The sequence below is a fragment of the Dromaius novaehollandiae genome, chromosome 20, assembly GCF_036370855.1.
Source record: "Dromaius novaehollandiae isolate bDroNov1 chromosome 20, bDroNov1.hap1, whole genome shotgun sequence".
Lineage (NCBI taxonomy): Eukaryota > Metazoa > Chordata > Aves > Casuariiformes > Dromaiidae > Dromaius > Dromaius novaehollandiae.
The window spans coordinates 12,453,247-12,481,141 of NC_088117.1; the positions used below are offsets into that span (position 1 = coordinate 12,453,247).

A 27,895-nucleotide genomic window follows, 5' to 3' on the forward strand; every position below is an offset into this window, starting at 1 on the left:
GCGTTTCCTCCCGGTGAGGTGTTTTCCGGGGGTGGGTAGCACGGGCGGCGGCTGGGCCGCGCTGAGCCCGGCGAGGAGCCGGAGCAGGGCAGCGGCTGCTCCTCTTCCTCGGCTCCATCCTGGCGGGATTCCTGCCCTGGGGAAAGGTGGGGAGAGAGGGAGACGGCACGAAGCGGCGTGAGCTGCCGGGGGGGACAACGCTCTCCTTGGTGCGTCCTCAAAGAGCGTCCAAGGGCCCCTCTCGCGCTCAAGGGAGACAGGACGGATGAGCGAGCAGAGGGACACAGACCCTCCTGGTTCATGCTCGACCCGGCTGAGTTCCTCTCAGCTTGGCCACAAAAAGGTCCCGGGCCCTGTGGAGACAGAGTAGCGTGTTTCAGAAACCACGCGTGCAGGAAGAGTTACCCCAGGACACGGACACTCGGAAGCTGCCCAGGGTTCGAGGCCCGCAGTGAGACCCCATCCCTGTCCCCCCAGATCTCGGCCGGGATCGCTGCGTTTCCATTGCCGCGGCCGCCCGTGGGGGCCCAGGCCGGCTCGGCATCCCGGGGCTGGGCGGACACGCACGCGTAGTTGCGCGAGCGCCTGGCGCGCGGGGAAAGGCCCCTCGCTGCCCCCCGAGCCCCCAGTGAGCGAGACATCCCAAAACATGTTTTTTTCCCGTGACCGCGCGCTCCGGAGGGACAGGGAATGTCACCACCTCGCAGGTGGATCAGGGAGATCAACTCACCGGTTTTCACGAGCTCCATGTGCCTCCAGGTATTTGCTTCTCCTCTGGGTTGTAGAGGATTTGGGGGAATCTGCAGAAAACCAGGTTTATCCACAGGTGCCCCGTGGCCTGGCGGTGCCCTGCCGCCCGAGGGGCCGCTCCTGCCGGGCTGGGACAGAGCGTCAGCCCTTAGGGACCAGGGGCTGGGTCTTTTCAGGGTGAAATCCAGTGGTACCAGAGCGGCCGGGACTCGACACATCCCGGCGTTAAACGGAGGCAGCAGAAGTGCTCCGGGATGCCGCCACCGGCTCGCTGGTCCCTGGCAGCGCAAAACCCGCGGGAGCTCGCAGCCCCCCAACGCCTGGCTCAGCCCCCGCCCACAGCGTTCGCCTGCGCACGGCCTCCACCGCTAAGTTTACTCAGCCCCCGCATCCAGGCAAGTGCATAAACCTCCCCGAGCGCTGCAGTGCCCTTGGGACGGCGACGGCTGTGGGGGGACAATCCCCGGTGGTCAGTCTGGAAGAATTTAGCTTCGCTCAGGGACAAAGGACGTTTCTGCAAACCCCATCTCGGCCATGTCTGCACACTCATCCCGTTCGTGACAGAAGCAGCAGATTTAAAATGGGCCAAAGGACGGACAGACTGCAAAGAGCGACGCGGAGCGGCAAGGTTCCCCTAGCTTCTTTCTAACATCTCATCAGAAAGAAATCTTGTTCACATCTTAATTACGCTCTTCTGCATTAACTCACTGTCCTATTTTAGACATACAAATTGGTGTATATGACTTAAAACATTTAAATTAGTAAATACCAATTACCCATCTTCCTTACTTTCCAGGAGCAGTCGCTCTTTCTAAGCTCCTCCGTCCTGCTGGAACTGCTAGATTTAGGAAAGTCTGCCTCTATTTGCAGCCTCCAGACGCGGGCAGAATTGCATCAGCAACACGGTTAAACCTCAACAGTCCTTGCACAGCTCTGCACAAAACGGGAGAAGGTAGCTGACTCCAGTGTTACGTGCTGGGGGAGTCTCTGTGCCAGGAAAGCGAGATGAAACATCTTGGACAAAACTGAAAAGCATCCTTTATTCAAAACCAAGCCACTGAGGAACACATCAATTTAAGCGATGTTTTGATGGTGACAGGGAGACATCTGAACCAAATCGAAAACGCGACACTTGGCGGCAGGCTGGATGTTTCAGAACCGATTTATTTTATGCAGGTGTTCATACAATTTCATCTCAGTCTTCATATGCATATATAAATACAACCTAATTGTTAATCTGCAGGTCAAGACCACATCTAAAATTAAACAAGTAAAGCAGACTTTAGTCCTTTGACCAACATATTGACAGATACAACCTTAGTATGAGTTGTAGTTCCTATTGGTATTGACTGGGTAGGGGTCAGACGCTAACAAACTAATACTAACCTATCCTAAAATTAGTTTTATTATATTTTTAATGCACATTAAAAATGCTGGTTTTCCTTAGGGCACAATTACTACTTGGCCAGTTTGGAAGAATTCAGCTTCACTCACAAAAGCAACGGCAGTGCTGCCCAGCTCGGCCAGTGCCGCTTCTCTGCGGCAGCCTGCGACGCCTCCGGGCGTTTGGGTCTGTGTTAAGAAAAGCAGCATCATAATACATCATCTCTCCACCCTTCTCTCCCTTCTGCTTATTATGTTCTTCCAGAACAATGATTAATCGCATTTGGACCTTCTTCCCCCGCCCCTTTTTGTTTTTTGGGTTTTTTTTTTTTTTTTTGCTATTAGCACTGTCAATCATCTATCACACATCTTAGCACCGCACATTAATAAGCGGGGGGTCACCTTGCTGCAGGCCACCTGACACAGAGCAGCAGGAGAGGTTTTGATCCTATTACAGCTTTGCTCCCATGTAGGGAAAAAAGCACTTTATAAACATAAAACTTCAAAGCAATTCAAGCAGTCAGCTCCCCCCCACCCCCCAAGCCAGGTTTTATTATGATGCTAATATGCCCCCTGTCTGCACAGCAGACTTCACTGTATCTCAGCCTGAATATGAATTATGGCTACTTTGATTTTTTTTCCTTAAAAATGCTGATACCCACGCTCAATGATTTAATTTCATTTAACTTTCATGTTCTTTTCTGCAATTCTGAGATGGAAAGAAATAATCTCTTAGAACATTTTAACTCTGGTTTTCTTCCAGTTTCCTTAAAATAGCTACAACTTGTGCCAATACAACGATTTTTAACTACAAATTATTTATCTTTGTGCTTATACTACTTTTTAAAACACAGTTCAAATAGATATAATTAGAGCCAACTCTTCCTTTTCTATCCTAAGATATATTCTTATTATGAATCTAATGCATATACAGACATTCACATTTCTTCCCAGTGTTCCCAAGTGTCTTACACAAAACTTGCAATTAAGTTTAATCATTAAACATAACATTAAATTGGGTAACATATTTAGGTAACTATAGTCTACTTTCCTTAAAATTAAAAAAATAACAAGCAAAGTAAGTAATGCAAGAGAAAGCAAACTTATGTTGAAATAACCGTTTAAGTACGTAAAAGACACGTAACTCAGTAAGAGCGAAGCGTACAGCACCTCTATTCCACATGCTCACGTGTGCTAGGGGCACTGAATCGGCCACACCACGATCCGGCCAGTAAAGCCTTTGCCTTGCTCTGCATCATCCTAGGTTTTTATGCACGTGTTCACTATAAACTGCTAATGGTTTCTAATGCTACTGGGATATCTTACACCGGTGTAGTACGAGACTTGGTGGAAGCAGGGGGAACTATAATATATTAGAAACCCTGAAACTTACTTCCCTATACTATGATCTAATCTATGAAGTAAGTAGAGCACAAACAAAATAAACACTTTAATAAAGGTGTGATCAATGACAAATTATGACAAAGATGCTGCAGGAGGGAAGCATAATATACAGTTGTAGCATTCAGTAGCAGTAACGATCATGAAGAAACAAATGGGCTCAGGCAATGCTACATGCCCTTTTTCTGTTTCCTGAAGTGGGAGCTGCCCTGTGTTTTGGGGGAAGATGAGAACTTTTGGACCCTGGTTGCTGGGCAACTGAAACCGCAGTGGGGATGCTTTTAAAAAGGCCTTTGTTCTTTGTAACAAAAGACAGAGGAAAAAACTGCAAGATCTCCTCAGAGGTTTCACTCCCACCCTACAAGATTTTTTTCTGTGTTCAGTGAACTCCACTGATGTATTGTACAAAAATAGACTCCCAAAGAGCTGGCATCAGAGGCAAAACAGGATAGTGACATTTTTGATCCAGCTGAACATTCTGTGCAGAATCTAGATACTGAGCTTCAGACGAGGAAGGAGCTGTGGAAAAAGGGGCCTGCTACTGAACACCTGTATTAGCGAGCCAGTCTGTTTACTGGCTCAAGGCTGATTTCCCACAAAGCCTTTCAGTCATCTGTCAGGTCCGGGGGTTATTAACATTCAAAATGCATCTCACAGCTCAGCTGAAGCAGATAATATGAAGGCAGACAAAAATTAATTTTAGCACTGATTTAATAGTTTTAGAGAATATTACAGATACTAAGTGAAATTCTGACGCTATCAAGTCCTAATTCAACATTTTGCCAACAAAATTCTCCTTGACGCTATTCAGCACGCATGTTAGAGCTCTTTACAGACTGCTTTTATAGATGGTCTCCCTCTTATGAGGCAGAAATAATTTTCTGCTTGCGTAAGCGCTATGCCCTCTAAGGGTGGGTATTTTAAAAGCCCAAGAATGTATTAATAACTGTAACTGAAGAAAGATTTTCCTCATTTAAGTCTCTGGCAAGATAAAGGAAAGATGAACCCTCTCCAGCTGACAAGTAATTTTCAGGATGATGTCAGGAGCTGTGGTTATTTGTAAGTGAGAAAGGAACAACAGTAACAACAGTTACAACAACAGTGCTGCCAAGAAGGGGCCTACAAATCAGGGAACAGAAGACAGGATTTTGCACTCTTAACTCACTGGCAGCAGGTCAGCTCCAGATTAGTAAAAGTCTTGAATGCTTAAGAACTTCTTAATTTGTGGTCTTAATCCTTGTCTTAGTGAGTAGGTACCACATCCTGATCTCAACTGGTATTCTCATATGCTGCTTCAGCAAACCTTTAAGGAGACTCACCATACATAGCTGATCTGACACAAAAATGGTTAGAAAATCTAAGTGCTTTGGAGAACAGAATGAGAATATAATACACAATTCACTAAATTTACTGAATTATAACTTTATATTTAGTAAAATACATTTGAATTGCATAAAAGCTAGACAGTTTTGGTGTACACTTTATTAAATTAATTTAGGAAAATGTTAGGAATTCCTTATGTTATTCTTAACAAAATTTTAACGAGCAAAAGTCAAAGTGCTTGGAGGGGAAGAATAACATATCAACACAAAGAAAGAAAGAGAACAATCTCTAGCACAAGAACAACCCACAGTACAGCTAAACCTACTGGCCCCTTGGTATAATTGGTTCAGTCTATTTCCAGATCACTGTCTTCACTGTAACATGCAGATGGATTATGTATAGAAGTCAGAAGCACTAGGTCTTTTTCTGGAAGCAGACCACATTCCTGCAAAAAAGCCTCCAGGTCTACAGCAAAAAAATCTTCTCCAAGCTGGTCAGTGATTCGCACAAAATTGCCGATGAGCTCACCTGCCTTATAGATCAGCAAAGCTGGCAGAGCGTTATTAGTAAAGCGAGTGCTGGCACCAATGAGTGAACTCTTTACTCGGCAAAATTTAACTGTTGGATACTCAGCAGCCAGGCAGATCATACAGCCGTTCAGGGACTCAGTACCAGGGATATCATCTTCATAAATATGGATCATGATCAGTGTGCTCTTATGCTCTTTATCAACTGTGTCCAAAAATGCTTCCCCACTGGTAATCTCAAAAACCTGTTTAAATTGCTGCCCACTGTATAACTGCTGCCTCATCTCCTCCATTCGCTGATTCCTGTATCGCTGTAAAAATTCCTCATCATCTTCATCATTGTGAATCATGTTATACTCTTGCAATGTCATCTAAAAATGCATATAAAGATACATGATAAAGAGAAAAAGAAGAGATCTGCATCGCTGTATGGGTCACTTATATAATCAGAACTTAAATCAAGAGGATTAATGTGGGTCACTCATCTATAATAATAGCAAAGTACAGCCCATGAAGGCTGGAGCACCCTCTGTACATTACCCTCCATTTTGATCCAATCACAAATCACATCCAGTGGGAACAGTGATTCCAGCCTTGGGTATTCTAGTTTCCACAGGCTGTGCTAATAACGCAAGTGCTCTCGCTTTAATCCAGGTTAATGGTGGCTGTGTGCTTTCATTAAGCTATCAGCACTGATCTGGATACTGTGCCTCATGTAAGCCCACACTGTCAAAGCTAGCTTGTTTTTACATCATCTTTTTCATTTAATTTCTCACCAATTAATATTTTTTTGGCAAAACAAATGTACAATCTTGTCTGTAGAACTGAAATTAACAGGATTTTATGCATTTCATATCTGTTCACCTGCTTCATTAGATATATCTGCATCACTCAAGGTACAGGACAACGTGGCCAACTTTTGCCATCCGAAAACAAGGTACACTGTGTGCCAAATTCATAACTTCTGACTAGAACTATAAGAGCTAGTTATATAGCTCGGGTAATTAAAACCATTCACTGTTTCCAACACTTTCAGTCTCTGGAGTGTAAAGTCATTCTGAGAGCAAAGCTAAACTCTCAACATCCACTTACTCCATACTGAAATCAGTAAGGACTCCCAAATTCATGTTTTATACAACCCTCAGTCTGGGAGGTTTGCTGTGTAATTCTGTATTTTACTTCCAGCAGTTTGACTTTCTTGATAGAGAGATAAGAAAGATCCGGGAAAAGGATCTGGACTTCTTCAGTATACTGGCTAAATCATATATCTCTTAACACAGACAAACACGGTGTCCCTAAAATACCACTCGAATGTGAAATAAGTAAACTTGACAACATCTAGCAAGTAACGTACCTCTTCTACTGTGTTCCCATTCACTAAAAAGAAGTAATACGTACCTCCTGACAGAACAAGGATTTCCATCTACTTCACATATACAAATCATGAAACAAATAACGTTAAACATTCAAGTGGCATCTTTGTGCCACGTTACCTTTCCATTGATTTTTTCCTGAAGCTCCTTCTGCTTCTGCTTATCAGCTTCTTCATCCAAGTGAGATCTACATGTCATAGATAACTTTTTTATGAGTCGTTCCATTTCTCTGCGCTGCTCCTGTCGCTGTTCTGTCTCCAATTGTTTAAATCTTCGCCAATCGTTGATGACGCCTTTTGGACCTGAAATTAAATATACAGGCACTTAGTACAAAAGAATAACAGAATTACACCTACTGTTTAAAATGTCAATAGTAATTTGTAAGTCAACAGTAAAACACTAGCCTCATCATAAACTTTTTTTATACTGTGCAAAATGTTTTAATGAAACAAAAAATAGGAATGACTTAGCATTTACATGCCCTTGAACTACTGTCTGTTTTCTTGTCTGTGTCAAACTAAAGCTTATCTAACTAGGCTACTCTCATAACTGTCCCAAAGGCTATTCTAAAGATTAATATCTGTGCTCTAGAAATAGAACCACCAGCAATCAAGAATTCCCCCGCTCCTAGCATAAGTTTTCATAAGAACAAAATAGCATTATGGGAAACCATCTGTGAATTAAGTTTACCTCTGCTCTGGTACAGAAAAAAATTCTAGGATGTACAAGTGTGGTTCTTACAGATTTCACCTTGCTATTACCTTGCTGCTGGGCCCAGTGGAAAGAGTTACTTTTTCAGGTCCTCTTTAAATATGCCAGTTATAGTACTATAACCCTTCCCAATAAAAGATGGGAACACATGCAGGAAGATTTTTCATCACTCTTAGAGAAACCATAAAATACAGATGGCCAGTCTTTCATAAAAACTTAAGAAATGCCCTCTGGATCACACCAATGGTCCACATAGTCCAATGTTGTGACTCTGACCGCAGCAACAGAACATGCCTGGCCACCTTCTGTTAGTTCCTCAAAGCCTCGCCACTTTCCGTCAGTTCCTACTCTTTCAGCACCTACATCTGTTACAATAGAACTGCTGGTGGTTAACTGTCTAACTTACAGGAAAGCTTTTTACAATTTATCAGCCAACGTGTCCCAGCTCCACTCAATCTGTTTAGTATGCAGAGCCTACCTGCTTCAGATGTAGAGCTGAAGTCTCTCAGAGAAGTCAAATGTTAAAATAAAGAACAGGCTTTTAAAAATAAGGCTAGACTACAGCCAAGAAATGATTAATCTCTGGCTCAAATATACATGAAAACACAATGTTTATTACAAAAAAGGGATTACAGAAAACACGACTATTACAATAAATAACACATTTTTAAAACTAGTAGTTTGACCTGACAATACCTGTGTTGATGGCACTGCCATCACTGCTAAGCTCCACTTCCCCAACGCTTTCAGGAAGGGTGCTCTCCCCATCTTTGTCTTCTTTCTCACTGTCTTCATCCTCACCCTCACTGCTGCTGTAATAATACTGGAGCTTCTCACCAAGTAGTTTATCATCCAAAGTGGTCATTGTGTTCTAAAAAACAAATTAACAAAGCTGACAACGTATTTCTTCTTCACATATGCAACAAGAGACACCACTTTAAATGTGTAATGATAGCTAGTCCTTTACTTTAAGTTGTTTTTTAGCCGCAGAAGAACGGTTTATGGCCCGTTATCAAATGCTACAGTGCAGACGGTCAATTTCTCTGTGAATTAGTTTAGCTGTACTTTCAAATGTATTTAGGTTAAGAAACTTTATGAATAAAATTATGCTTAAAGGCTCGCTGCTAAAAATCTTACCATCATAAAAGCTGTTTCTGCACTAAAATATACTTAAGTATACATGTAAATATTTTTTCTACTGGGAATGAGTTTTCCAGACCACGATTCGCAAGTCCCACCAGCCTCCTTCACGCTGCTCTGCTAGGCTGACTTCCCCAGCTATGTAAATATCAATCACCAGTATTATTTGCATTATTCTAACAACAATCAATGTAATCAATTAAATTCAAATGTTCTGACCTTGATTCCTTTCTAGTCTTTCAGAAACAAGCTTCTAGCAAAACCTGGAAGAAAAAAATTCAGATCATGTTCAATTTCAAAATTGCCAGAGGATCTCACAAACACTTTTGTGAAACTCTGTTTGCAAATTTAAAAAATACAAGGCATGCGAAGGAAAACAAAGTTAAAAGAAAATGTAGCTGTGTTTGCTGTTTGTAATAAAAAAGGTTACTCTCAAAGACAGAAAACACACTTTTAAATACTGAGACAGAGTATACGAATGCTTAGTGCAGACACTGCTACAATTTCACGAATATCACCTGCAGGCTAAGAAATAACACATGAAAAAAAAGAACTTTACGTCTATCCTCTTTTCACCTGTCCACTGACTACATCAGCCATCTTCATGTAAGTAAGCAGTATTTGTATGGACAACACTGCAAGCTAGAACTGACATGCTGATAAAGTAATCACAACCATCCTCAAAATGCTCATTTCTTCTGAACTATGTATTTTCCTTATTCAAACGTCCGCAAAACAGAAGTTAGCAGCAGCATGCATGCTCTGAAGAACTGACAGTATCGGCACTTACAGACTTCAAAAGCCTCTCACATCACGAGAGCAGAAGCACCAAATGTTCCCTGGTGACGAAAAGCCCAAGCACCACAGAGGCCCTTAGAGAGTCCGGGGATCTCCCTCCATCGGCGCCTTCCACCACAGTCCTCCGGGGGAGCCGCTGGCCAGGTCTGATCCCCGCGGGGTCGTCAAATGCGCGAGAACTGCTTTTCCTCCTCGGGTGAGGGGCAAGGGCTGCAGGAAAGAGTGCCGCTCAGGTCAGGTACGTGGCTCCTGACCTGCAATCCACAAGCTACCTCTAAAGGAGCCAGAAAAAATTATTTTAAAAAAGATAAAAAAAGCAAGATGCTCGTCAGTCGGTTTGGGCTCGCACTGAGACCCCGCAGGAGCCCGGGGCCCCCGTTAAAGCGCGTTTCACGGATGAAGCAGGGCTTTCCGGTTCTCCGCCAGCCGCTGGCGAAAGCGGATTACTCGGATTAAGGAGGAGAGGGGCCGGGCGGCTCGGGGGGGAGGCAACGGCACGGCGCCGCGGAAGCTGCCTCTCCGGGCGCCGCGGCACAGCGCGATCCAACGCAGCGGGGCGGCCCCCCCGCAGCGCGCTGCCACACCACCCGCTCCGGCAGCACCACGCAGCGCCGGGCGCCGGCCGCCCGCCGCGCACAACCGTGCCCGGCCCGGCCGGGAGCCCCGCGGGCGGCACCGGGCCGCGGCGCTGAGGCGTTTCCCGCCGGGCCCGGCCTGTCCTCCCCTCCCCGGTGTCCGGCCCCCGGTCCCGGCCCCGCTACTCACCCGCTCGCCGCCGTCTTCCGGGGAGCCGCGGCCGCCGCGCGGGGCAGGGCGGGAAGGGAGGGCGCAACCAGCAGGAAGCTCCCGCCCTCCCACCACCGTCGCGAAATGGCGGCGGCCGCGGGCGCCACCACGCGGCGCTGCGGGCGCGACCACGGGGGGGGGGGGGGGGGGCGCCGCGTACGTAGCCCCCCGCCGCTGAACCAACCCAGGGCCGCTGCTACCCTCCCCAGCCCCGCGAGTGGTTCCCCCCGGCAGCCGTTGGCAGCCGTTGGCGGCGGAAAGCGTTGAACGCACCACAGGCGGTTAAGGTGGACAAATAATTTTATTCGTGCATGCAAATACATGTCAAATACTGAAAACTTCGTCCATCAATTCTCTCAAACACTGAAAAACCATGATGCTCTACTCTGTGACCAGCCAAAAAAGCTAATACCTCTTCACTTCAGTGCTACAGCAAACACACACAGTATTCACCCGCGGGGCGCGGTCGCCACACGGCGCCCGCCCCGGCCCGGCCGCCTACGTCTAACACAAAGGGAAACATCACGACTTGGGAATCCAAAACCGAAATAAACGGAATAGAATTTATTCCCCCATATATTCCCCCCTTTCATTTTACAGATTTTTTTTAAATTATAGTTTTAAATAGAAGCTGAGAATGCGCCATAAAAATGAGCATTAAATCCATCGTAGCGATGGTGCCTGCTTTATACATGATGGGTGTACACCATCTTTTATTTCATTTACATTTCAATCGAACAATAGATTTGCAAAGAAAATGTCTAATACAGACGTAAAAATATTCACACTAGAGCTTCACAATCGGTTGTACAATTGACAAACAGGCCTCTTTTCCCAAACTTTCCAGCTAAGCAAATTTATAAAATGTAATCAATGCAACAAGAAAAAAAAATTTTTCTTTAAAACTTCCAGGGAAAAGAATACGCAGTAAACAGTATAAATGCGGACAGCAGATGCTGCAAGCTAACCACAATACTTCTGAGTGGCTGTACAGTGGGTATGTGCAGTACAAATAAAAGCCACATGTGTTGTATCACAACTACCGTAAAATGTACTTGTTTGCCCAGCTAAGAAAATGCATGCATTTCCATGCCTTGGATTAACTGAGATCTACTCCGGAGAAACTGATGGGCTATGTGCAAATGACCTTGGCTTTTGGCAGTAATAAATGCAGCCAGGCTCGGTTTTGTTTTAACTTCTACAGTGGACTCTTGACTAAAAGCTTTCATAAGTGTTTTTCCCTCAAATAACGGGGTATAGTTTTATGTTTGGGTATGGGGAATTCTGATCCTTCAGATTTCATTTTAGCTCATCAATACTTTTTTTTCCCCTCTCTTTTCTTTCTTGTGCTCCCTTGCCAGCAAAGAGATACACGGTGATGACTACTGCCAAAGTCAACTGTTCATTTATACTGGAAAAATTGGGTCATTTAAAAAGCACATTTATTGTGTTCTGCTTGCAGAAGAGGTCCCTCAATAAGAGGGAATTTCCTAACAAAAGGGATTAAACTACAACAAAGAATGGATTTTTACATACTATAGATAAATTCAATCATTTCTCATTTTGTTACACTCTCAAATTCAACATCTTCCTTTAGTAACAGTCTAATAATAATGAAAAATCTGTTCACAAATATGATCAAGGAGCTGCTGGCATACAGTGTTTATGTACAGCAACAGGTACAACCTGACAACTTGTGCTTTAAAAAAAGCAAACAAAAACAATGTTTGGAACTATTCTGAGTTTAGATAAAAGTTATTTTTAAGCATTCCTTCCTCAGCTCTTTCTGACCACTGTGCATTATTTATTTTGTACCTCATCCAGCCTAGTACACTATTATACAAGAACAGCATTCAGCTCTTGAGTACAGGATAAATTAAATTTTCAATTGTGTTATCAAAGCACTAAAACCTTCCAAATTAGACTTCTACAAAGAGCAGTTAAGAGCTTTTTTAACACAATCGGCTGCATACAACTGCCTTTCTTATTAAGTGTCAAACTTTAGCGTCCCTGTACTAGACTACCAAGAACCAACGCCAGTTTGCTTTGCAAAGAGTCTAACCTTTCCGTTGAAGGGTCTAGTATACATTCTACAATGCAAAATCTGCATAAACACTAAGATTCATTTCTTGTCACCTGTTTACAGGAATGAAATATCAGTAGCAGGGCAATCACTCTGCTATAAATTATATGTTAAGAATGTACAGATAGTTACTTTCTCACACAAGCATTCTCCCAGCACAAGCATTAGTCTCTATTAAGACCTATGTGGGAAATGAGGCAAAACAAGGAATGAATCCAGGTAGTGAGGCAACACGATTAACTTAGATACTAATAATTCCTGTATCTCTTGCATGTGAAATCCCTGCTGTACCCCTAGTGGGGGAAAAAGTAAAAATAAAAACAAACAATCCAAAATGCTTGTCCGAGCAAAGCGAAAGAGCCAATCTCTTCTCCCCAATATGCTATGGGCCTTTTTCTGACAGCAAAGTAAGTTAGACCAAAAATCACTGGGAATCACTGCTATTATGCATGAAGATTAGTCACTACGTCAGTGTCAGAAAATAAGCCCTTCCATAGCCCAAAGGCACCTGATTTGCAACTAGACAAATGAATACATACTTGTTTGTTTAGGGTCAAGGGATGAAACTTCAGAGAAAGCCAGAACTAGGTTCCCACCTGTAGCTTCTACTCGTCAGGGCACTGGAGGGCATAGTTTCATGGCAAAAATCACACAATCAGTGTTAAAACCGTAAGACAAAGCTGGCATGCTATTAAAACCCCCAAATAATTCTTTTGCCTGTCATTCTATATATTCAAAATTCAACAACAACAAAAAAAACTAGCCTCATCTAAGAGCCAACTTTCCATATGAAGTGTATGGTCATCCTAGAGAACTGTTATATCATGGGACCTCCTGCTGCAGACAAGAGTATATAAATACATTTGTTCTTAAATATGCCAGTAAGGTTGGCAGGAATATGTTAGGCTTATGTAATTTCACTGGACAAACAGGCAAATGTGTGTAAGCAGCTTATCCCAATCCCCCTCCAGCAGAGCACAACCAAGTTTTTAAAATTGCAATTTTAAAATTAAAAAGTTAAGGTAAATACACAATCAATTTATGTAGTATATATTCACCCTCAGATCATGCTGAAGATGTTCTGTGGAGTTCTGGTGCACAGAGGGCTCTTTCCCTGAGGGCAAATAAGGACTTCTCAAACCTTTATATTTTCTCTATTTTTGTAACAAAATAGCAATTTAAAATTTAAAAATCTTTTTAAAAAAATTACATCACCTTCAACATGGAAGATCTCACTGTTTTAAATATCCATGAAAGAGACATACTTGTTTGCATATCTGTTTTGGAATTACATTGTACAGCAAATAATATTATCTCAGAAGCATTTCAAAAGTAATATAAATTCGTATTTACAGAATGGTCTAGGTATAAAATATACAACAATCATATTTATGTCTAACATTCTAAGTTAAAGTTAACATCAACAGGAAATAAGTTAAGGTGACAAAGGTGGTCTGGTTCTTGTATCCATTCACTTTGAGTTGCAAGTGAAACAACATACCAGTCTAATCCTAGCTGAGGTGGCACTGGCTATATAGGCAGGTACAGCAACAGCCAAAGGAAACTAAGAAAAGACTACTTGACTGTTCTTCTACATACATTCCTTTACATTTGAGTATTAATAGATGTGTAAGATCTTCCATACTGACACCAGAATATCAAAACTAACCCTTGGATTTTCAGGTATATTTACAACATAATTATTTCATGGACAGGTTTCATTAGAAGAGATATCAAACACCAATATTTACTTAGTCTAATCAGTAACCCTCAGGGAAATGCCAACCCCCACCCCCCAGAAACGTGCACAAAACAGTTATCAAAATCTTACCCGACCACATAGCTGTGATTTTGTAAAATAACAACTCAGACGACCAGTAACATGATCCTCTTTAAGCATTTTGCTAGCAGGAAAAGCCCTTACATGCAGTACACCTGGTGAAAGATCAGCTTGGCTTAAAATATTCCAGTACAATTTTCAGAGTAAACAACTTCACAGAAGTTAATAAAAACATAAAAAATGTAAAACTTGTCACAAAGAAAAGGAATAGGACAAAAAAAGAAGACAGTAATCATCAGGAGGGAGAATCCTGCTTTCTTTTCCAAAAAAAAGGTGGATTTTTAAGCTTCCTAAAAAATATGCCCAGGGCTCTAGTTTGTGTATAGTTATGAAAACCTATTTTTCGTTGACAGGTCTAATATGATTTTCAGTCACATCTCAACAGGGCATAAATTCATACACTTTTCAATACTCTGAAGGTCAGATAATGCTATATTACTGTATTTTCAAGATCTTTGAAAATAAGTTGCCATTGAACAAGCAAAATTAAACCTGAATACAAAATTATTTTTAACAACATTTAACAAAGGTAATACAACTGCCTTAGATTTCCAATATTTAGTTTAAATTAAAAACAAAACAGTACAAAAAACAGCAATACCATCTTGTTAGTCAGTGCAAACACTACATACAGGGTTTTCAAAGGAAAGCCAAGAGCACCTGATACTTTTTGCCAAGTCATCTGGATTCTATAATCTGCAAGTTAAGAACTGTTAATAAAAAAAAACAAAATTGCTGTTACATTAGTGCATAACCTCTCAAAACGGTTTAAAGTTTTTTCATGTCTAACTTGGGGAAATCAATACCTAGTACATTAGCTGGAGGACTTAGGCACTTGGTTTACTTTTAATAACTTTACTTCAACAAGTAGCCTGTGTATGTATGTGTATCAACAGTACTAAAGCAGAAATTGGGGGATAATATGGAAATAAAAAGCTGCAGCAAAGCACTGCACCACAGACCTGCAAATAACGCAGCAGTGCAAAGCTAATGGTGTGTTAACCCTGTAAAAGTCTCAAGTCCAAATCCCCACCTCTCAGTCTTCAAACAGGAAACAATACTCCATGCAAAGTTCCACAACTAAAGAAAAAGCAGCTGCAACAAGACACAAGTTCCTCTCTCATGAAACAAAACAGAGACAAATAAGTTAGTTTTCCTTTCACTAGATGTATCATTGTAGGATCCTGCTAGTTTAAATAACTGAGTTGTTAGTTTTCTACAGAAGCCATTTTAAACAAGAATGGCTCAGATATCGCACTGGATTGCTACAAACTCATAAAAAGCTGCTTTAAGCTTAAGTAAAACAATGTCCAAATTCCATTCGTTTGTGGAAAGTGAACTCCTTACCCAAGTAAGTTTTTTTTTTTTCTTCAGAATGCTAATGCGAGAGGGGCTTGAAGTATCAAAGAGTCCACAGGAAATGCATGACCCCAATATTATTTTTTTAAAAAAAATATACATTATATAATATATATTATATATATAAAAAGCTAGTGTAAATGCTTCCATGGTGTGGTCACAAGCTGGAAAGATGAATGCCTTTCAGCTGTTAACCATCCTGCCATTTGCAACAGGCTTTAAAAAGTCATTTTTATCCTCGGACATAATGTGAGCAGTTTTCAAAATGAGGCTGCCAACACTGACTGATGTGCTGATGGGCAGGCAGCTTGCATTGCTAACAGATGTTGTGATCGGCTGACTGAAGCAAGAAGTTACGGGCAGGATTGTTTTCTGCTCCTCCCTGAGGAGAAAAATAAGTTACACAAATATTAAACAAGTACATGCACAAGCATCTGGAACTGAATCATCTGCATTAAATTAACACGACAAACTAGTTTTTAAGCAATAGGCAAAACATCTTACTATGGAAGGGTATGTTCAAGACATTAAATGCGGTCTGCCCAATTTTCAAAGGTGCATTGTATGTTAATAACTATAGAATACATAAACCTAAAATAGTGTATTTTTCAAAATTACCTCTCTATGGAGATCTGTGCAAACAGTCTGACATTTAACCTTTTGAAACTTTCCTTAATTTTCTACAACTATAAAAATACTTTTGCATTTTTTGTTTACTGAATATGTGAAAAGTATTTAACAGCTGTGACATGTTTCAGTATATACTAGATTACAACAATGCATATGAAAAATGATATGGTCCTGCGACTTTCGTGTTTATGAACTAATTCTATTTCTTAAACAGTTTCTTCTCACTTCATCACGTATACGCAATGCAGATGTCTAATCCAAATCTGAGCAGGTACGTAGTTCATCCTTAAACAATCATGCTTCAACTATTCTGATGCTGCTGTTTTGTCTAATACTGGCAGACACTGCTGTTTTGTCTAACACTCACAGAATCACAAGGTCTTCACCTAAACTTTGTCTCTTCTGTTCCACAGAGTCTTTCTGGTGCTGCTTTAGTGGATGCCCATTCTCTACAGTTGTTCCATTGAGCAGCTGATCATCTTGAGAACTAATACCTAGCTGTATATCCAGAATCTCCTACAGGAGAAAAGGAGAAAAGTCCATCAATACTGTCACTACCAGCTTTTTATTTTCCAGTTATGTTTCACTACATAAAACCGATGGAAACAGGAGTTTTCTTTTCATAAGACTCCTCAATTATTTTTAATTTCATACCACTGGAATGTATCATGTTTTACTACAGAAACACATTTCACTTTTGCCTATCATACTATCACAGGTATCTTTAACTGATTTTTTAAAGTAATCTAATACAAATTAGGAATTCCCAACAGGACTGCAATTCAACTGGAACTTTTTCAAGAAGCTCCCTAGATGCATATATGCCACCCTCATCAGGCATTTCAGAAGTGCTTTGAGCATCTCCAGCTTTTGCAACTATAAAGATAAGGAGAGGCAGATTCCATAAGAAATCATAAGTCGTATCTAGATTTCATGCTGACCAACTGTTCGAAAGTCCAGAGAATCCCAGGAGCTTAGGCACCCTGTTCTGCTTCTGTGTTGCAATTTGAGGGACACACAATAATTTGGGTGAGAGGCAGGGAACACAGCTTCCAAATTCCCTTCACAGTCCTTTTCAAATAAACAGCATCAAAAAGGTGAACACAATTATTAGAAGATGGCAGTGAAAGACAACAGTAGTATACAGGTCAGTGGAGGGGGAAAAAAAAAGGTTCATAAGGTAAGATACTAAGGCAATAAAGACAATGCGAACTGTTTCAAATTTAGGAGTAGAAAGAAAGACCAAAGATGAAGATCTCCCCCCTACAATGTAGTGACAAATCACAGGTATTCATACTACAGTAATGCAGCACATACTTACTTCTATTTGTTCACCCTGCCCATCAGGTTCATCTGTATCAAGGGCTGACAGCTCCAATTCAATGTCTCGATCTGGCTTTGCATCGGCACAGTCTTCAGTATAATCAGTCTGAAAAAAGAATTAAATACATTAAGTATCAAGTAGGCTTTTCACCAGCTGCATATAAACACAAGTACCAAAAGCAAAAATAGAAGGTGCCTTTCTAGGACACAACATTTCTAGGATACAAGAGAGCTAGTTAGACACAAATAGAACTTTGGGCGTAGACAAAATAGGATACACAGCAAAATCTGATTGCATTAAAAGTACTGAAATAGAAAAATGAATACTGGAATGGCAGTTTCTGTAGAGTCTGTTAGCAGAGGTTTTGTATTTATAACATCGACAACTAGAGCAAAGAGTAAGGATCATGTGAAAGATGGATGGTCGCATTCTTGCCATTTGGTAAATGAAGGATTGGAGCAGCATCACAGCAGGTGCACGTATTTGATCTCAGGGAAGTAACTGAGTGCAACAACAACTTAACTTGCACGGAATGTGTTATAAATATTTAGGAATGTTAAAACTAAGAGTGTGTGTCTGTAAGCATACATAAATCCCCCAAAACTCAAAGATTTCTTTCATCCCAGTCACCCCTTTCTTTACCTCACCATTCCTCAAATCAATTTCCTTGCTTAAAAGATTTAAGGTAAGGCGACTGCCTTCATCTAGAGAATTCCACTTCTGTTGCATGGCTAGTGCATTCGCCTCTCTCTGAAGTAATAATGAATTACTTTTGGCCTACAGAAAGAAACATACCAGTTACCTACAACGACACTTAACCATATATTGTCAAATGGCAAAATAAATCAGCTCACAAAAAGAACAGTCCTCTCTCTAGATGTACAACTATGTATTCTTTTAATACAGCATTTATTTTGTTCTGGATTTGCTGACATTTATCAGGCCCATTGCTCTTTCCCCAAAACAGTCTTATTGAGGTCAATGGAACATTAACAGTCCTTATGCATCATACTAAGTGTTTGCAGTACTACTGTCTAGTAACTTTTACTGATAATTTTGTCAATTGTACTAGTTAATTAAGTTATACAGAGAAACAATTTCTTTAAAATCACTTCACTAAATGAGGTTTTACGCATGGTATAACTGATCTTACCTGCTGTAATTCAATACTCAATAGATCTCCAGTGCTGGAATGCTTTCTGTGACCAGACAAATCTGTAACTATGAATCTGTCCCTTTAAGAGAAAGTAGATATTAGGTCATGCAGGTGAAACTAGGAATTAAAAACAAGCCCTCTAAATTATAGGCCTCTCAAACTTCACTAGTCTGTCATGTTATTTTTCCCCACAGCGTGTGTCCAAATGCATAACAAGCTCCTCATCCAATAATAGTTCACAATACTCCAAGGGACTATGCGACACAGCCAGCCTTATTTTACATATGTGGAAGATGCTGCAAGAAAACTTGAGAGAACTGACTCAAGATCATAGATCTTGAGATTACAGCTTGGCAGTACCCAACTCCAGTTCTTTGATTAGGCCTCTGAAGCATGATGTGGCTAATAAGTGAGTATTAATAGCTGCATAAGGTATTAAATACTACACAAGTTTTAACCTAGTTTTTCCAAGTCTTTATGCTGGATAGGAAAAATCTGTTACCTTTAAAATGAAGGCAGTCTATTAAGTGTTTCACATGTTTTTCCACATTCAGAATTTTTAAGAGTAGCAAGTTACAGAAAATGCTTAAGAAAAAACACACATGGAAATAAAGTCCATACCGTTCTGCGTAACGTGCTGATGAAGTGGAATCTGTGCCATAGGAACTCCATCTTGAGTCAACAGCATTGACATAAGGGACATAATCTGTAACAAATTAAGATACAATTCATTTTCTCCTCCATTCTTAAAGCGCGATATACAGATATTTTAATTCTTTCCATCATCTTCATCACTGCAGTAAGCATCCAGAAGAAGGATCAAATGCTCTTGTGAAATACACTATACTGACAATAGGAAGCCTGTACTTGTACCTGATACACTGATGGGCTTAGTAGCACTTCCTTGGGAAGCAGTGGCCTGAATAGGATCTGTTGTGTGATAACCAGTGCGGGATGATCTGGAGATCGCACCCCACTTGGAGATGATCGGTCCATCGCTAAATGGGATTATAGGATCTTCCTCCTTTGCCCTTCTCTGAGTTTCAAATAAATGTACTCTCCTTTTGACATCCCCACTGTCCAAATCCTACATATTTGGGAGACAAAAAGATATTGGGACTGATTTGAGGTTGCTGGATTATTCAGATGGCCAATGACTTTCTCATTATCATTACTGAATACGATGCTGCTAATCTGCACCAAGATGGGACACAGTGATTTAACTATTGCTCTTTAATGGCAAACTGATGATTAGAAACCTACAAGCAGTGTTAAAAAGAAGTAGTTTTGCTTTTTCAAGCTAGTGTTTCTAGTTGGAAAAAGGTCCAGTATGCTCTAAGACGACAGTCTTATGTCCTTCAGTACCCTTTCCTATATTTGAAGGAGGCAGCATCAAGCAGGCATAAGATTACTTTGCTTACACGTGTTACAGAGACTGTAAAGGTAATCTGCTATGCTATACAGCAGAAAGCCTCCAAAAAGCATGAAGACTTACTTATGCAAAAAAAAAAAAAAAAAAAAAAAAAAAAAAAAAACAAAAAAAAAACCACCAAAAAACCCATATTCCATGATTCATACTATTTTTTTTTTTTTTTGGATCTCTGAAGTATTTCAATTAGTCTTTTCTTTCACGGAAGTTGGGTAATAAAGCTGTGTGGCCCCCCAGATGTATTTGCACTGAATTGTTTATTACGGGAGAATGTGCCTTCTACCTAAGACAGACTATATTTTAGGGAAATAGTTCATACAGATGGTCAGTAGGTACACAGCAGCCCAGATTAAAGTTCATGCTGATTATCCTGGGTCCACAATATTTTATCTTTTTTCATGTCCTTTCTGTAAAGCTTACATTGCACCTTGGACTAACTTAAAAGTTACAATACCCCGAAACAATGGCAACATAACAAATCTTAGAGTCCTGAAAAGCCCAGTAATTTACTCATAAAACATGGACTATTCCATTTAAACTGATTAGGAAGTGTGTTTTGCAATGGAAGTATCTCCTCTGAACTGGCCACAATGACCCTATATTAACCAATCGAGCCTGCCATTATGAAATATTCTGAGACTATTTTAGATGTCTCACATGGCAAATACACATATAAATATAGATATACACACACACACATATGCATATATGTAAATAGGGGCAAATACATTTCCAAAGAGACAAAAAAGATTGGGACATCCTTATTTTTCATCCCATCGCTCTAACGAACAGATCAGAGAATGCTTTTAAAGGTAAGGAATTCGTATCAATTTACAGACCATATACTTGATGTTTTGGTTACAAGTTCAATTTACACAGAACTGTTATTAAAACAGATATTTTAAATATTTAATAATGTTATTCATAGCACTATATTCTCTCACTGAAATAAACACATGATTTACAAAACTGGGAAAAGATACTATGAACAATTTCAGAAATGCAGAACTACTTTAAACTAAACTAAAATGCCAAGAATGGAATCTATCACAAAAAAAAGTGCGTGTATGCGTGCGCTTGTTTAATCAAACAGAAGACACTTCAGCATACAAGTATTATTACACTAAGGAGGTAACGGCAAAAAAGCCCTACCATTAGAACAGCATTTGAGTTGGCAATCACATCCTTGGGCTCCGAGTCAATAGCATTTATACAAGAGCCAATAGTGCCACAAGACCATGGGGAATAGTGGGAGAGATGATCTTCCTCAAATTTAGTTCCACTCAAATCACTGACACTCTCGGAGAACTACAGAAAATGGAATAAGCAAGCAGTAAATATGAAAAACAAGGAATTCAATCTTAAAATAAGAAGAGATATTTGCTATTTAATGAAATCATCTCAAAAGTCAAATCAAGAAGTTCTATCCGTGTTCAAAACTTGACTCAGGAACTGCATAACCCATTCACAGTCAAGTTTTAAACCAGTGCAGTTGACAGCTGTCAAAGAAAGGCAAGCTTTGCCACCAGAAGTTACTGCCTGCCTTGCTAGCAATGGAGATTGAAATCAGTGCAACTGTGTTAGTGGTGAGTTCCTCAAGACAAGTACCTGGACTGATTAAATGGAGAGGAAGCCATGAATTTTTCCTTTAATGTAGAAGCCAGTGGCAGACAGAAGTAGGACTTAGAAACCTCCAACTTGGATGAAGACCTAATCCTGACATACCTTGAGTACACCCATGAAAGACTTCAGGTACACCTACTGTGCGAGACCTACTCTTCCAAATAATCACTGTATAGCACCTCAAATGTCAACAATGTCACTTTTATAAATGAAGCTGTCAAGCTACAGCAAAGACTAGTTTGAGAACCACTGCTCCAGGCATTTTCTAGGATGCATTTAGTTTACATGCATATGAAATAAATACTGCAAGACTGATTCTTATTTTTTGCTTCAAAAGCACACATCCAGTTTCTGTTGTTAAATTTTTGTTCTTGTTTATTGAACTGCATCATGTAGGTACACAATATTCTGCCAATGCCTTTCTGTCACTTTTGAGGAATATATATTCTCTAGGACTTCAGAAGCATTTGCAGCTTGATTCAGTCTCTTCATCATGTTATAATGCCATTAGAAGTATAAAAGGGAAGGTGGTTCTTAATGGAAAATAGCTGTTGTTTCCTACATATATTGTGAACCTCCAGGTTTCTAAGTTCAACAATATGATATTTCCTTCTTTTACTTCTTCACTTCTCGACCTTCTGTCAACAATCATGCTTAGCCTCAGCTCAATACCAAATTGAACGCATTCTTTATTTGATATTACTCTCCTTTTGCTGTAAGATTAACTTTGTTTTATGAAAAATAGATGGCAGACAGAAAATCCTTACTGGAAACATTAAACGTCATCTTACAGAACCAGGAAGGGAAATAAAGAAGTTCTTTGGCTTCCCACCTCTGTGCTGAAATCTACACTGAAGAGAGGAGACGGTGGTGTTGGAGATGGTGTTGCCATAGGAAGGGTTGAGGATATGAGAGGAGTTTTCTGGGTGTGGTACTGTGCCCATTGCTCCGGCTTCCGTCTTAACTGCTCATCATAACCAGTCTTCAAGTGACCACAAGGCTCCTAGCAAATAATAAGTATAAGACTGTATATCCTACCACATTCTAATGGTAAATATTTAGGATAGGGGAGAAAGCATAAGGACAGGAGAAGAGATTCAGTGTTTGGGCCAGGATATACACTTGGACCTCCATATTCCCTTAGCTCTGTAGCCTTCCACTAATATCACTGGAAGAATCTCACAAGGATTTGGAGAAGAATTTGGTCTTTTGTAGGACAACAACTCTTAAATGTGTAATTAATTCAAGCAACATGCACTGGAATCAGAGACAGCGGGGCTCTAGTCTTAATTCAGAATGTTAACGAAGTATTCTACAGGCCTATTTTGTCAGGGTTAAAAACAAAACAAAAGCCCAGGTCACAATTCTTGATTACTGTAACCCCAACTAAACAGAAGAGGTCTATGCCAATTATTTATCAAGTTTTCAGCCATGATCTTTGGAATCAAGCCTACAACCTCCCTCACCTCCCCACTTACTCTTGGTAAAGGCACAGTCCTCTGTTCATTTGGAGGTTGGCAAGCCACAGAGTAATACCCATCCAAAGAGTTGTATCTCTCACGTAATGATGTCTGATAGACAGATGAGTGCATCACATCCATAGGAGGTAAAGAATTGCTCCTAATAATATCATCTCGTGGGTACATCTGTGGGCGCCAGATGCGCCTGCTGTCGTAAACTGGAGCATACATTCCAGAAGGGACAGGAGGAACTGGTCCATACGGCTGCGGAGGAGGAGGTTGGTAAGGAGAATTCAGTCGATCTCGAGGGGGAAATGTACTGTAATGATCGGCATATGGCACGGAAGCAGGTGGGAGGGAGGATTCTGGAACATTATTGGACCTCACAAAGCGAGGAACACAGGGAGCCACACCAGCTGGTACTGTTGGAGGTGGTGGATAATATCCTTGAAAATTGGAAAAAGGAATATTTAATGTGGTCACAAATGACCCAGAATTTTACACCTTCTAAAACTGTAAATAGTGTTGATAAATACCCTCAGAGAGCAAAAATGACACATTTCTACAAACCCTGTAACTTCTCTGTGGATGTATAGTCTCACGTATCATAACACCTGCACAGGCAGTGCTGACACTTTACCAGCTTGACCCAACTGGGAGCAATGGCAGAGAAATTCCATTTTCCAACGTACTATGTTATAACTACATATTTTACTGAAGAGACATAAGTACTACTTCTTTATACACAAAATTAAATAGCTGCCTTTAAAATAAAAAGCTGAATTGCTAAAAAGAATTTGGATTTCAGCAATTCCAAGAGTCCATAAATAATTAACACTTGGCTTATTTTTTCTTCCCTCCAGAAACAGTTGTCTGAACATCTCTACCTTTTGTTTTGAGCGCCTGGGAAACATCTAATGCTAGAACAAACTCAGAAGAGTTTGCTTGAATAATCTGAAATATAAGCTATTTCTCAGCACAAATTTAGGTTTATCTAGATGAAAGTTCAGCGCTTATTTTGAACTACTCGGTGTTCATCTCACTCACCTGTCTGTGGGTACTGTGGAACTTCGTAGGACAGCTGAGTCCTGGGGTCTTGGAAATACTGAACATTATCAGAATGCGGAGGGTAGACAGGTACTCTGGGAACAAACGGGCTTGATTTTGGAGGCACAGAATTCACTTCTGTCCCAATATTAGGAGGACCAGCCGAGGTAGCTGCTGCCTGGCTTACAGGAGTCTTGGGTGGAGAACCAATTTTACTGAAAAGGATTACCAACAAATCATTAAGGAGATCTTTACTTATTTCAGTTAGTCATCTCTAACTGTACACTCCTATGTAATGTGGAAATTTGGGTCATGTCATTTCCTCTGGAATTCTGTTTTTCATGCCCCAAACTGATGCTATTATTAAAACCTCAGAACAGACTTCCTCTTAAGAGAGCTCAAAAGCTCAGGAAAATGTACTGATATGTACCCAGAAGCTTACATACCACTTATAAGCATATTCTGGTAAAGAAATAAAGGCTTTGAAGAGTTGTTTTGAGGCTCAATGCTCTCTAAAGAAGCATCTAAGCAGTTCTAAGGGAGACCCACACCTTCCAGGATTATAAAGGGATTTTTCTTGATAAAAATCACCACGTACACTGTTGTTGCAGCTAAGAAATACCAAGTTGAGTGGAAATATTTTTTTAATAACTCAATACTAAGTTAGATACTAGACTAAGAACAGGTGGAAAAAAAGATACACAGATTTACTGCTTTATTTATGGTACACGTGACTAACAGCTCAAACAACTGAAACTGGCCCTGACAAATTAAATCCACAGACTCTGAAAAAATGGTATCTGCACTGCAATATGAGATCTTGAACAACTCTGCACCCAGTAAGCATTAATGACAACTGCAAACGAGGACCAGAATTCATTATCTATTGTTTGCCATCCACAAACTTGTCTGCCATGATAATCTAAAAGTAAAGTGTGTTTAGCCATTTAATGCAAAAGCTTTACCTACTTTTCAGGTAGTGATTCAGTAGGGGATCCAGACACATTCTGGCCATTGGCTCCAGCCTTCCCTCCCTTCTTGGCATTCTCCAAAGCTCTCAGGGATGTGTCTGCACAGCGAGGAATCAACTGGGGAACACCACTTTCTAGATTAGCTATTCCATTAGTACTTGGCACCATCTTCCCTGTTGCTTCAGGGCTTCCTATGACAGAAATTACGTTTCCTGTTGTGGTTGAGACAGTGCTATTTACGCCAACTTTATTTAGAAGGGGGAAAGTTCTCACTGTTGCGCTGATTTTTTTGTTCCTCAAACGATACCTATATAGAAACACATGTGCAAACACAGAAAAGGCAGATGACAGAGTGCATACAGTGCAGTTTAATGTATTTGTAAAACTGACAAAATAGAAGAGATTGAAAGGAACACAACACAAAAGTTACAGGATTTTAAACTGGTGCTTATTTTCAACAATTTAGTTTAATCTGCAAACAGAATATCAGGCTCCTCCTCCTGACCAAAGATCACCTCCTCTTAGAAGATCCACTTGAGCAGTTCTTTGGAAGTGGATTTGGGTGAAAACAGCTTTAAGGATGCATACATTACATACTGGCCAAATAACTCACTTTATTTCCTAATTCAATTAAAGTCCAATCACCATTCTTTCTCCTGTGGGTGGCATAACAGATCAATGATAGGCACTGAGCCTAGATTTGTTTCAGAAAAGGAAATTCTGCTTCATATGGAGTAAAATAAAGGGAAATATTGAAATTAATTTACAGAGTGTGCTTTACTGTACCTTCAACTTTACATAAAGAGTTCTAACTTCAAGGAATTCACAGATCCTTCAGAAAAGATTCATGCATAGAAGAAGCCATTTTCAACAGCTTGGATTTGGAAAACATAATACCTCCCATACTCACTTTTCAAGCTCTTCTTGAGAATGAGCAAACGTACAGTTGGTTCCTCTTGGACACCCCCCTTGCTGTCGAAGGTCTCGGCACATACTTGTTTTGTATTTGCTATTTGGTTGTGGCTTGAAACACACAAATAAAAGACATTCCACTTACAATCTAATAGAGTTTTACATAAAGAGAGGCTTAAGATACATGCGCATACACACTTAAAACACATCCATGACATGTTTTGACATTTTGCATCTTTAACTGGCAAACTAAGGAATTCGCCTGCTGCAGGGCTAAGTATTGTGTCGCTATACTGAGCTTGCTGCAGAAAGCTCTGCTGCGTTCAATATTCAAGTGTTATATTCTCAAAACCTGAACCCTGCAGACAACAGTATCATCAATTATTTCACAGAAAAGGAAATAAATATTTCAAATCAACAGCTATTTTTTTCAAGTTAGATCTTTTACTAAACATACATCAATACATACCATGCAACAATCAAATATAGTTACCTGTGGAGTTTCGTGGCCTTTTCTACTATAATTCTGAATAAAATCCACGAGCCCATGTACCACAGTCTTTACAGCCACCATTGCATTTTCCAGCTGCTCCCATGTTGGAGATGCTGCATCTAAAATTATTAAGAACAGGCTTCTCAATCTGTCAGTAATTCCAGTAGTACCATAAATAAGCAGCAACTTTTCTAGTTCATCAAAACACCAGGTATAAGGATAGAATCCTGAAGAATGGTTTATAATATGCCACATTAATTATAAGGAATTTTGAAACCAGGAACAGAAGTCGTTACCATAATAATTTACTTGCCTAGATATGAAAAATGTAAAGAATTATTATTAGTAAAAAGCTTCATTTGCATACCTGGATTTGGATCTATGTTTGCTAGAAGTTCTAAATGAGGCCTTAGCCTGTTTAAGTTTGCAGGATCCCCCGTGCGCTGCAAGACAATTGTCAACTCTTGTACACTCTTCGCAAAAGATTCTGGAGATTGGAGCTGAGAGCAAAGTGAGCGTTAGTGTGTTGCATCCTGTAACCGGGAACCTATTTCTTTTAAAATGTTTTTGATTGCATTTAGGAATCAGTGTAATAAGTTGTGTCTTCAGATGGCATACAGTGAAAATCAGTGGAGAGAGATTTCATTTCTCAGCTCAGAATCTGCCCTATGAAGCTTCATCATAAGACACAGAGACTTTAACTAGACTTTAACTACTGGAAAAACAAAGTGTCTTCATGTAAAGTTTACACTACAGTGGGGAAAGAAGTCCTTCATTCTAGTTTTAATTAATATTTGATACAACTAAAGACAGAAAGATAACTGAAGTGGTTCTAGGATTTTTATTTTATCATTTAATAGCCATATCTAATCCTACTATGATACTAAACCATCTCTTTGACGAACCTTGTCAATAATGGATTGCATGTGCGATTTATGTGCCAAGTCACCATAAAGAAGGGAAGACCATTGTTCTGGTGATATTCGAAGTCCTGCTTCCATGGCAATGTGAACGATTTGGGCATCATGCTCTCTCCGCAAAGCCTCATAACTCCGAAACTCTTCTTTAAGTTGCATCAGAGAAGAATCTTCATCCCTTTTAGTAACCTAAAAAACAGTAATGCTTAAACACTCTTTCTTTAAAGCTGTCCAAGTTCAGCAGAAAGATAGCTACACAACACAAATTGCAAAATTATACTGATTTTGCATATTTAGAACATACTTCTTTTTCCCTCCAAAAACTCATTCCTTTAGATACCAGCACACAGGCAGAGCAGTGAGCTTTCCAAGTTTTTATAGGATTACTGTTGTGAAACTATGGTATCTACACCACTATTTCCAGCTAAGCAGTAGTTTTGCTTAAGTCACAGAAGATAC

At 40.3% G+C, this 27,895-nt stretch overlaps 2 protein-coding genes and 1 non-coding gene across 5 annotated transcripts in view; all 3 read right to left on the reverse strand.

Annotated features, from left to right (window-relative positions):
• Nucleotides 1-1,894: 1,894 nt before the first annotated feature.
• Nucleotides 1,895-10,254, reverse strand: PDCL (phosducin like). 2 transcript variants are annotated; one of them, XM_064523922.1, is made up of 6 exons: nt 10,172-10,254; nt 9,399-9,616; nt 8,828-8,871; nt 8,165-8,339; nt 6,878-7,059; nt 1,895-5,755 (listed from the first exon to the last, which is right to left on the reverse strand). In XM_064523922.1, the coding sequence occupies exons 4-6, from the start codon at nt 8,331-8,333 to the stop codon at nt 5,204-5,206; spliced, it is 903 nt and encodes a 300-aa protein (XP_064379992.1). In that variant the 5' UTR covers nt 8,334-8,339; nt 8,828-8,871; nt 9,399-9,616; nt 10,172-10,254; the 3' UTR covers nt 1,895-5,203. The 2 variants fall into 2 exon arrangements, with proteins under 2 accessions (XP_064379992.1, XP_064379991.1); XM_064523921.1 differs by having other exon boundaries at nt 9,399-9,680.
• Nucleotides 10,255-10,474: 220 nt separating this feature from the next.
• RC3H2 (ring finger and CCCH-type domains 2) overlaps nt 10,475-27,895 on the reverse strand; it is a 30,742-nt gene continuing 13,321 nt past the window's right edge. The window contains exons 6-21 of one of the 2 annotated variants that reach the window (XM_064523929.1): nt 27,425-27,625; nt 26,887-27,019; nt 26,520-26,638; nt 26,025-26,137; nt 25,113-25,421; nt 24,144-24,358; nt 23,115-23,542; nt 22,469-22,639; nt 21,166-21,321; nt 19,458-19,671; nt 19,206-19,290; nt 18,582-18,663; nt 18,071-18,205; nt 17,426-17,533; nt 16,472-16,620; nt 10,475-15,856 (exon numbers count right to left, since the gene is read on the reverse strand). In XM_064523929.1, coding sequence (XP_064379999.1) covers nt 15,658-15,856; nt 16,472-16,620; nt 17,426-17,533; nt 18,071-18,205; nt 18,582-18,663; nt 19,206-19,290; nt 19,458-19,671; nt 21,166-21,321; nt 22,469-22,639; nt 23,115-23,542; nt 24,144-24,358; nt 25,113-25,421; nt 26,025-26,137; nt 26,520-26,638; nt 26,887-27,019; nt 27,425-27,625 — 2,817 coding nt within the window. In that variant the 3' untranslated portion in view covers nt 10,475-15,657. The remainder of the gene's footprint in view (nt 15,857-16,471; nt 16,621-17,425; nt 17,534-18,070; nt 18,206-18,581; nt 18,664-19,205; nt 19,291-19,457; nt 19,672-21,165; nt 21,322-22,468; nt 22,640-23,114; nt 23,543-24,143; nt 24,359-25,112; nt 25,422-26,024; nt 26,138-26,519; nt 26,639-26,886; nt 27,020-27,424; nt 27,626-27,895) is intronic. The other variant, XM_064523930.1, reaches the window with a different exon arrangement.
• Nucleotides 27,114-27,222, reverse strand: LOC112983648 (small nucleolar RNA SNORD90). The gene has a single exon (XR_003259279.1). It is a non-coding gene; the product is annotated as a small nucleolar RNA SNORD90 (small nucleolar RNA).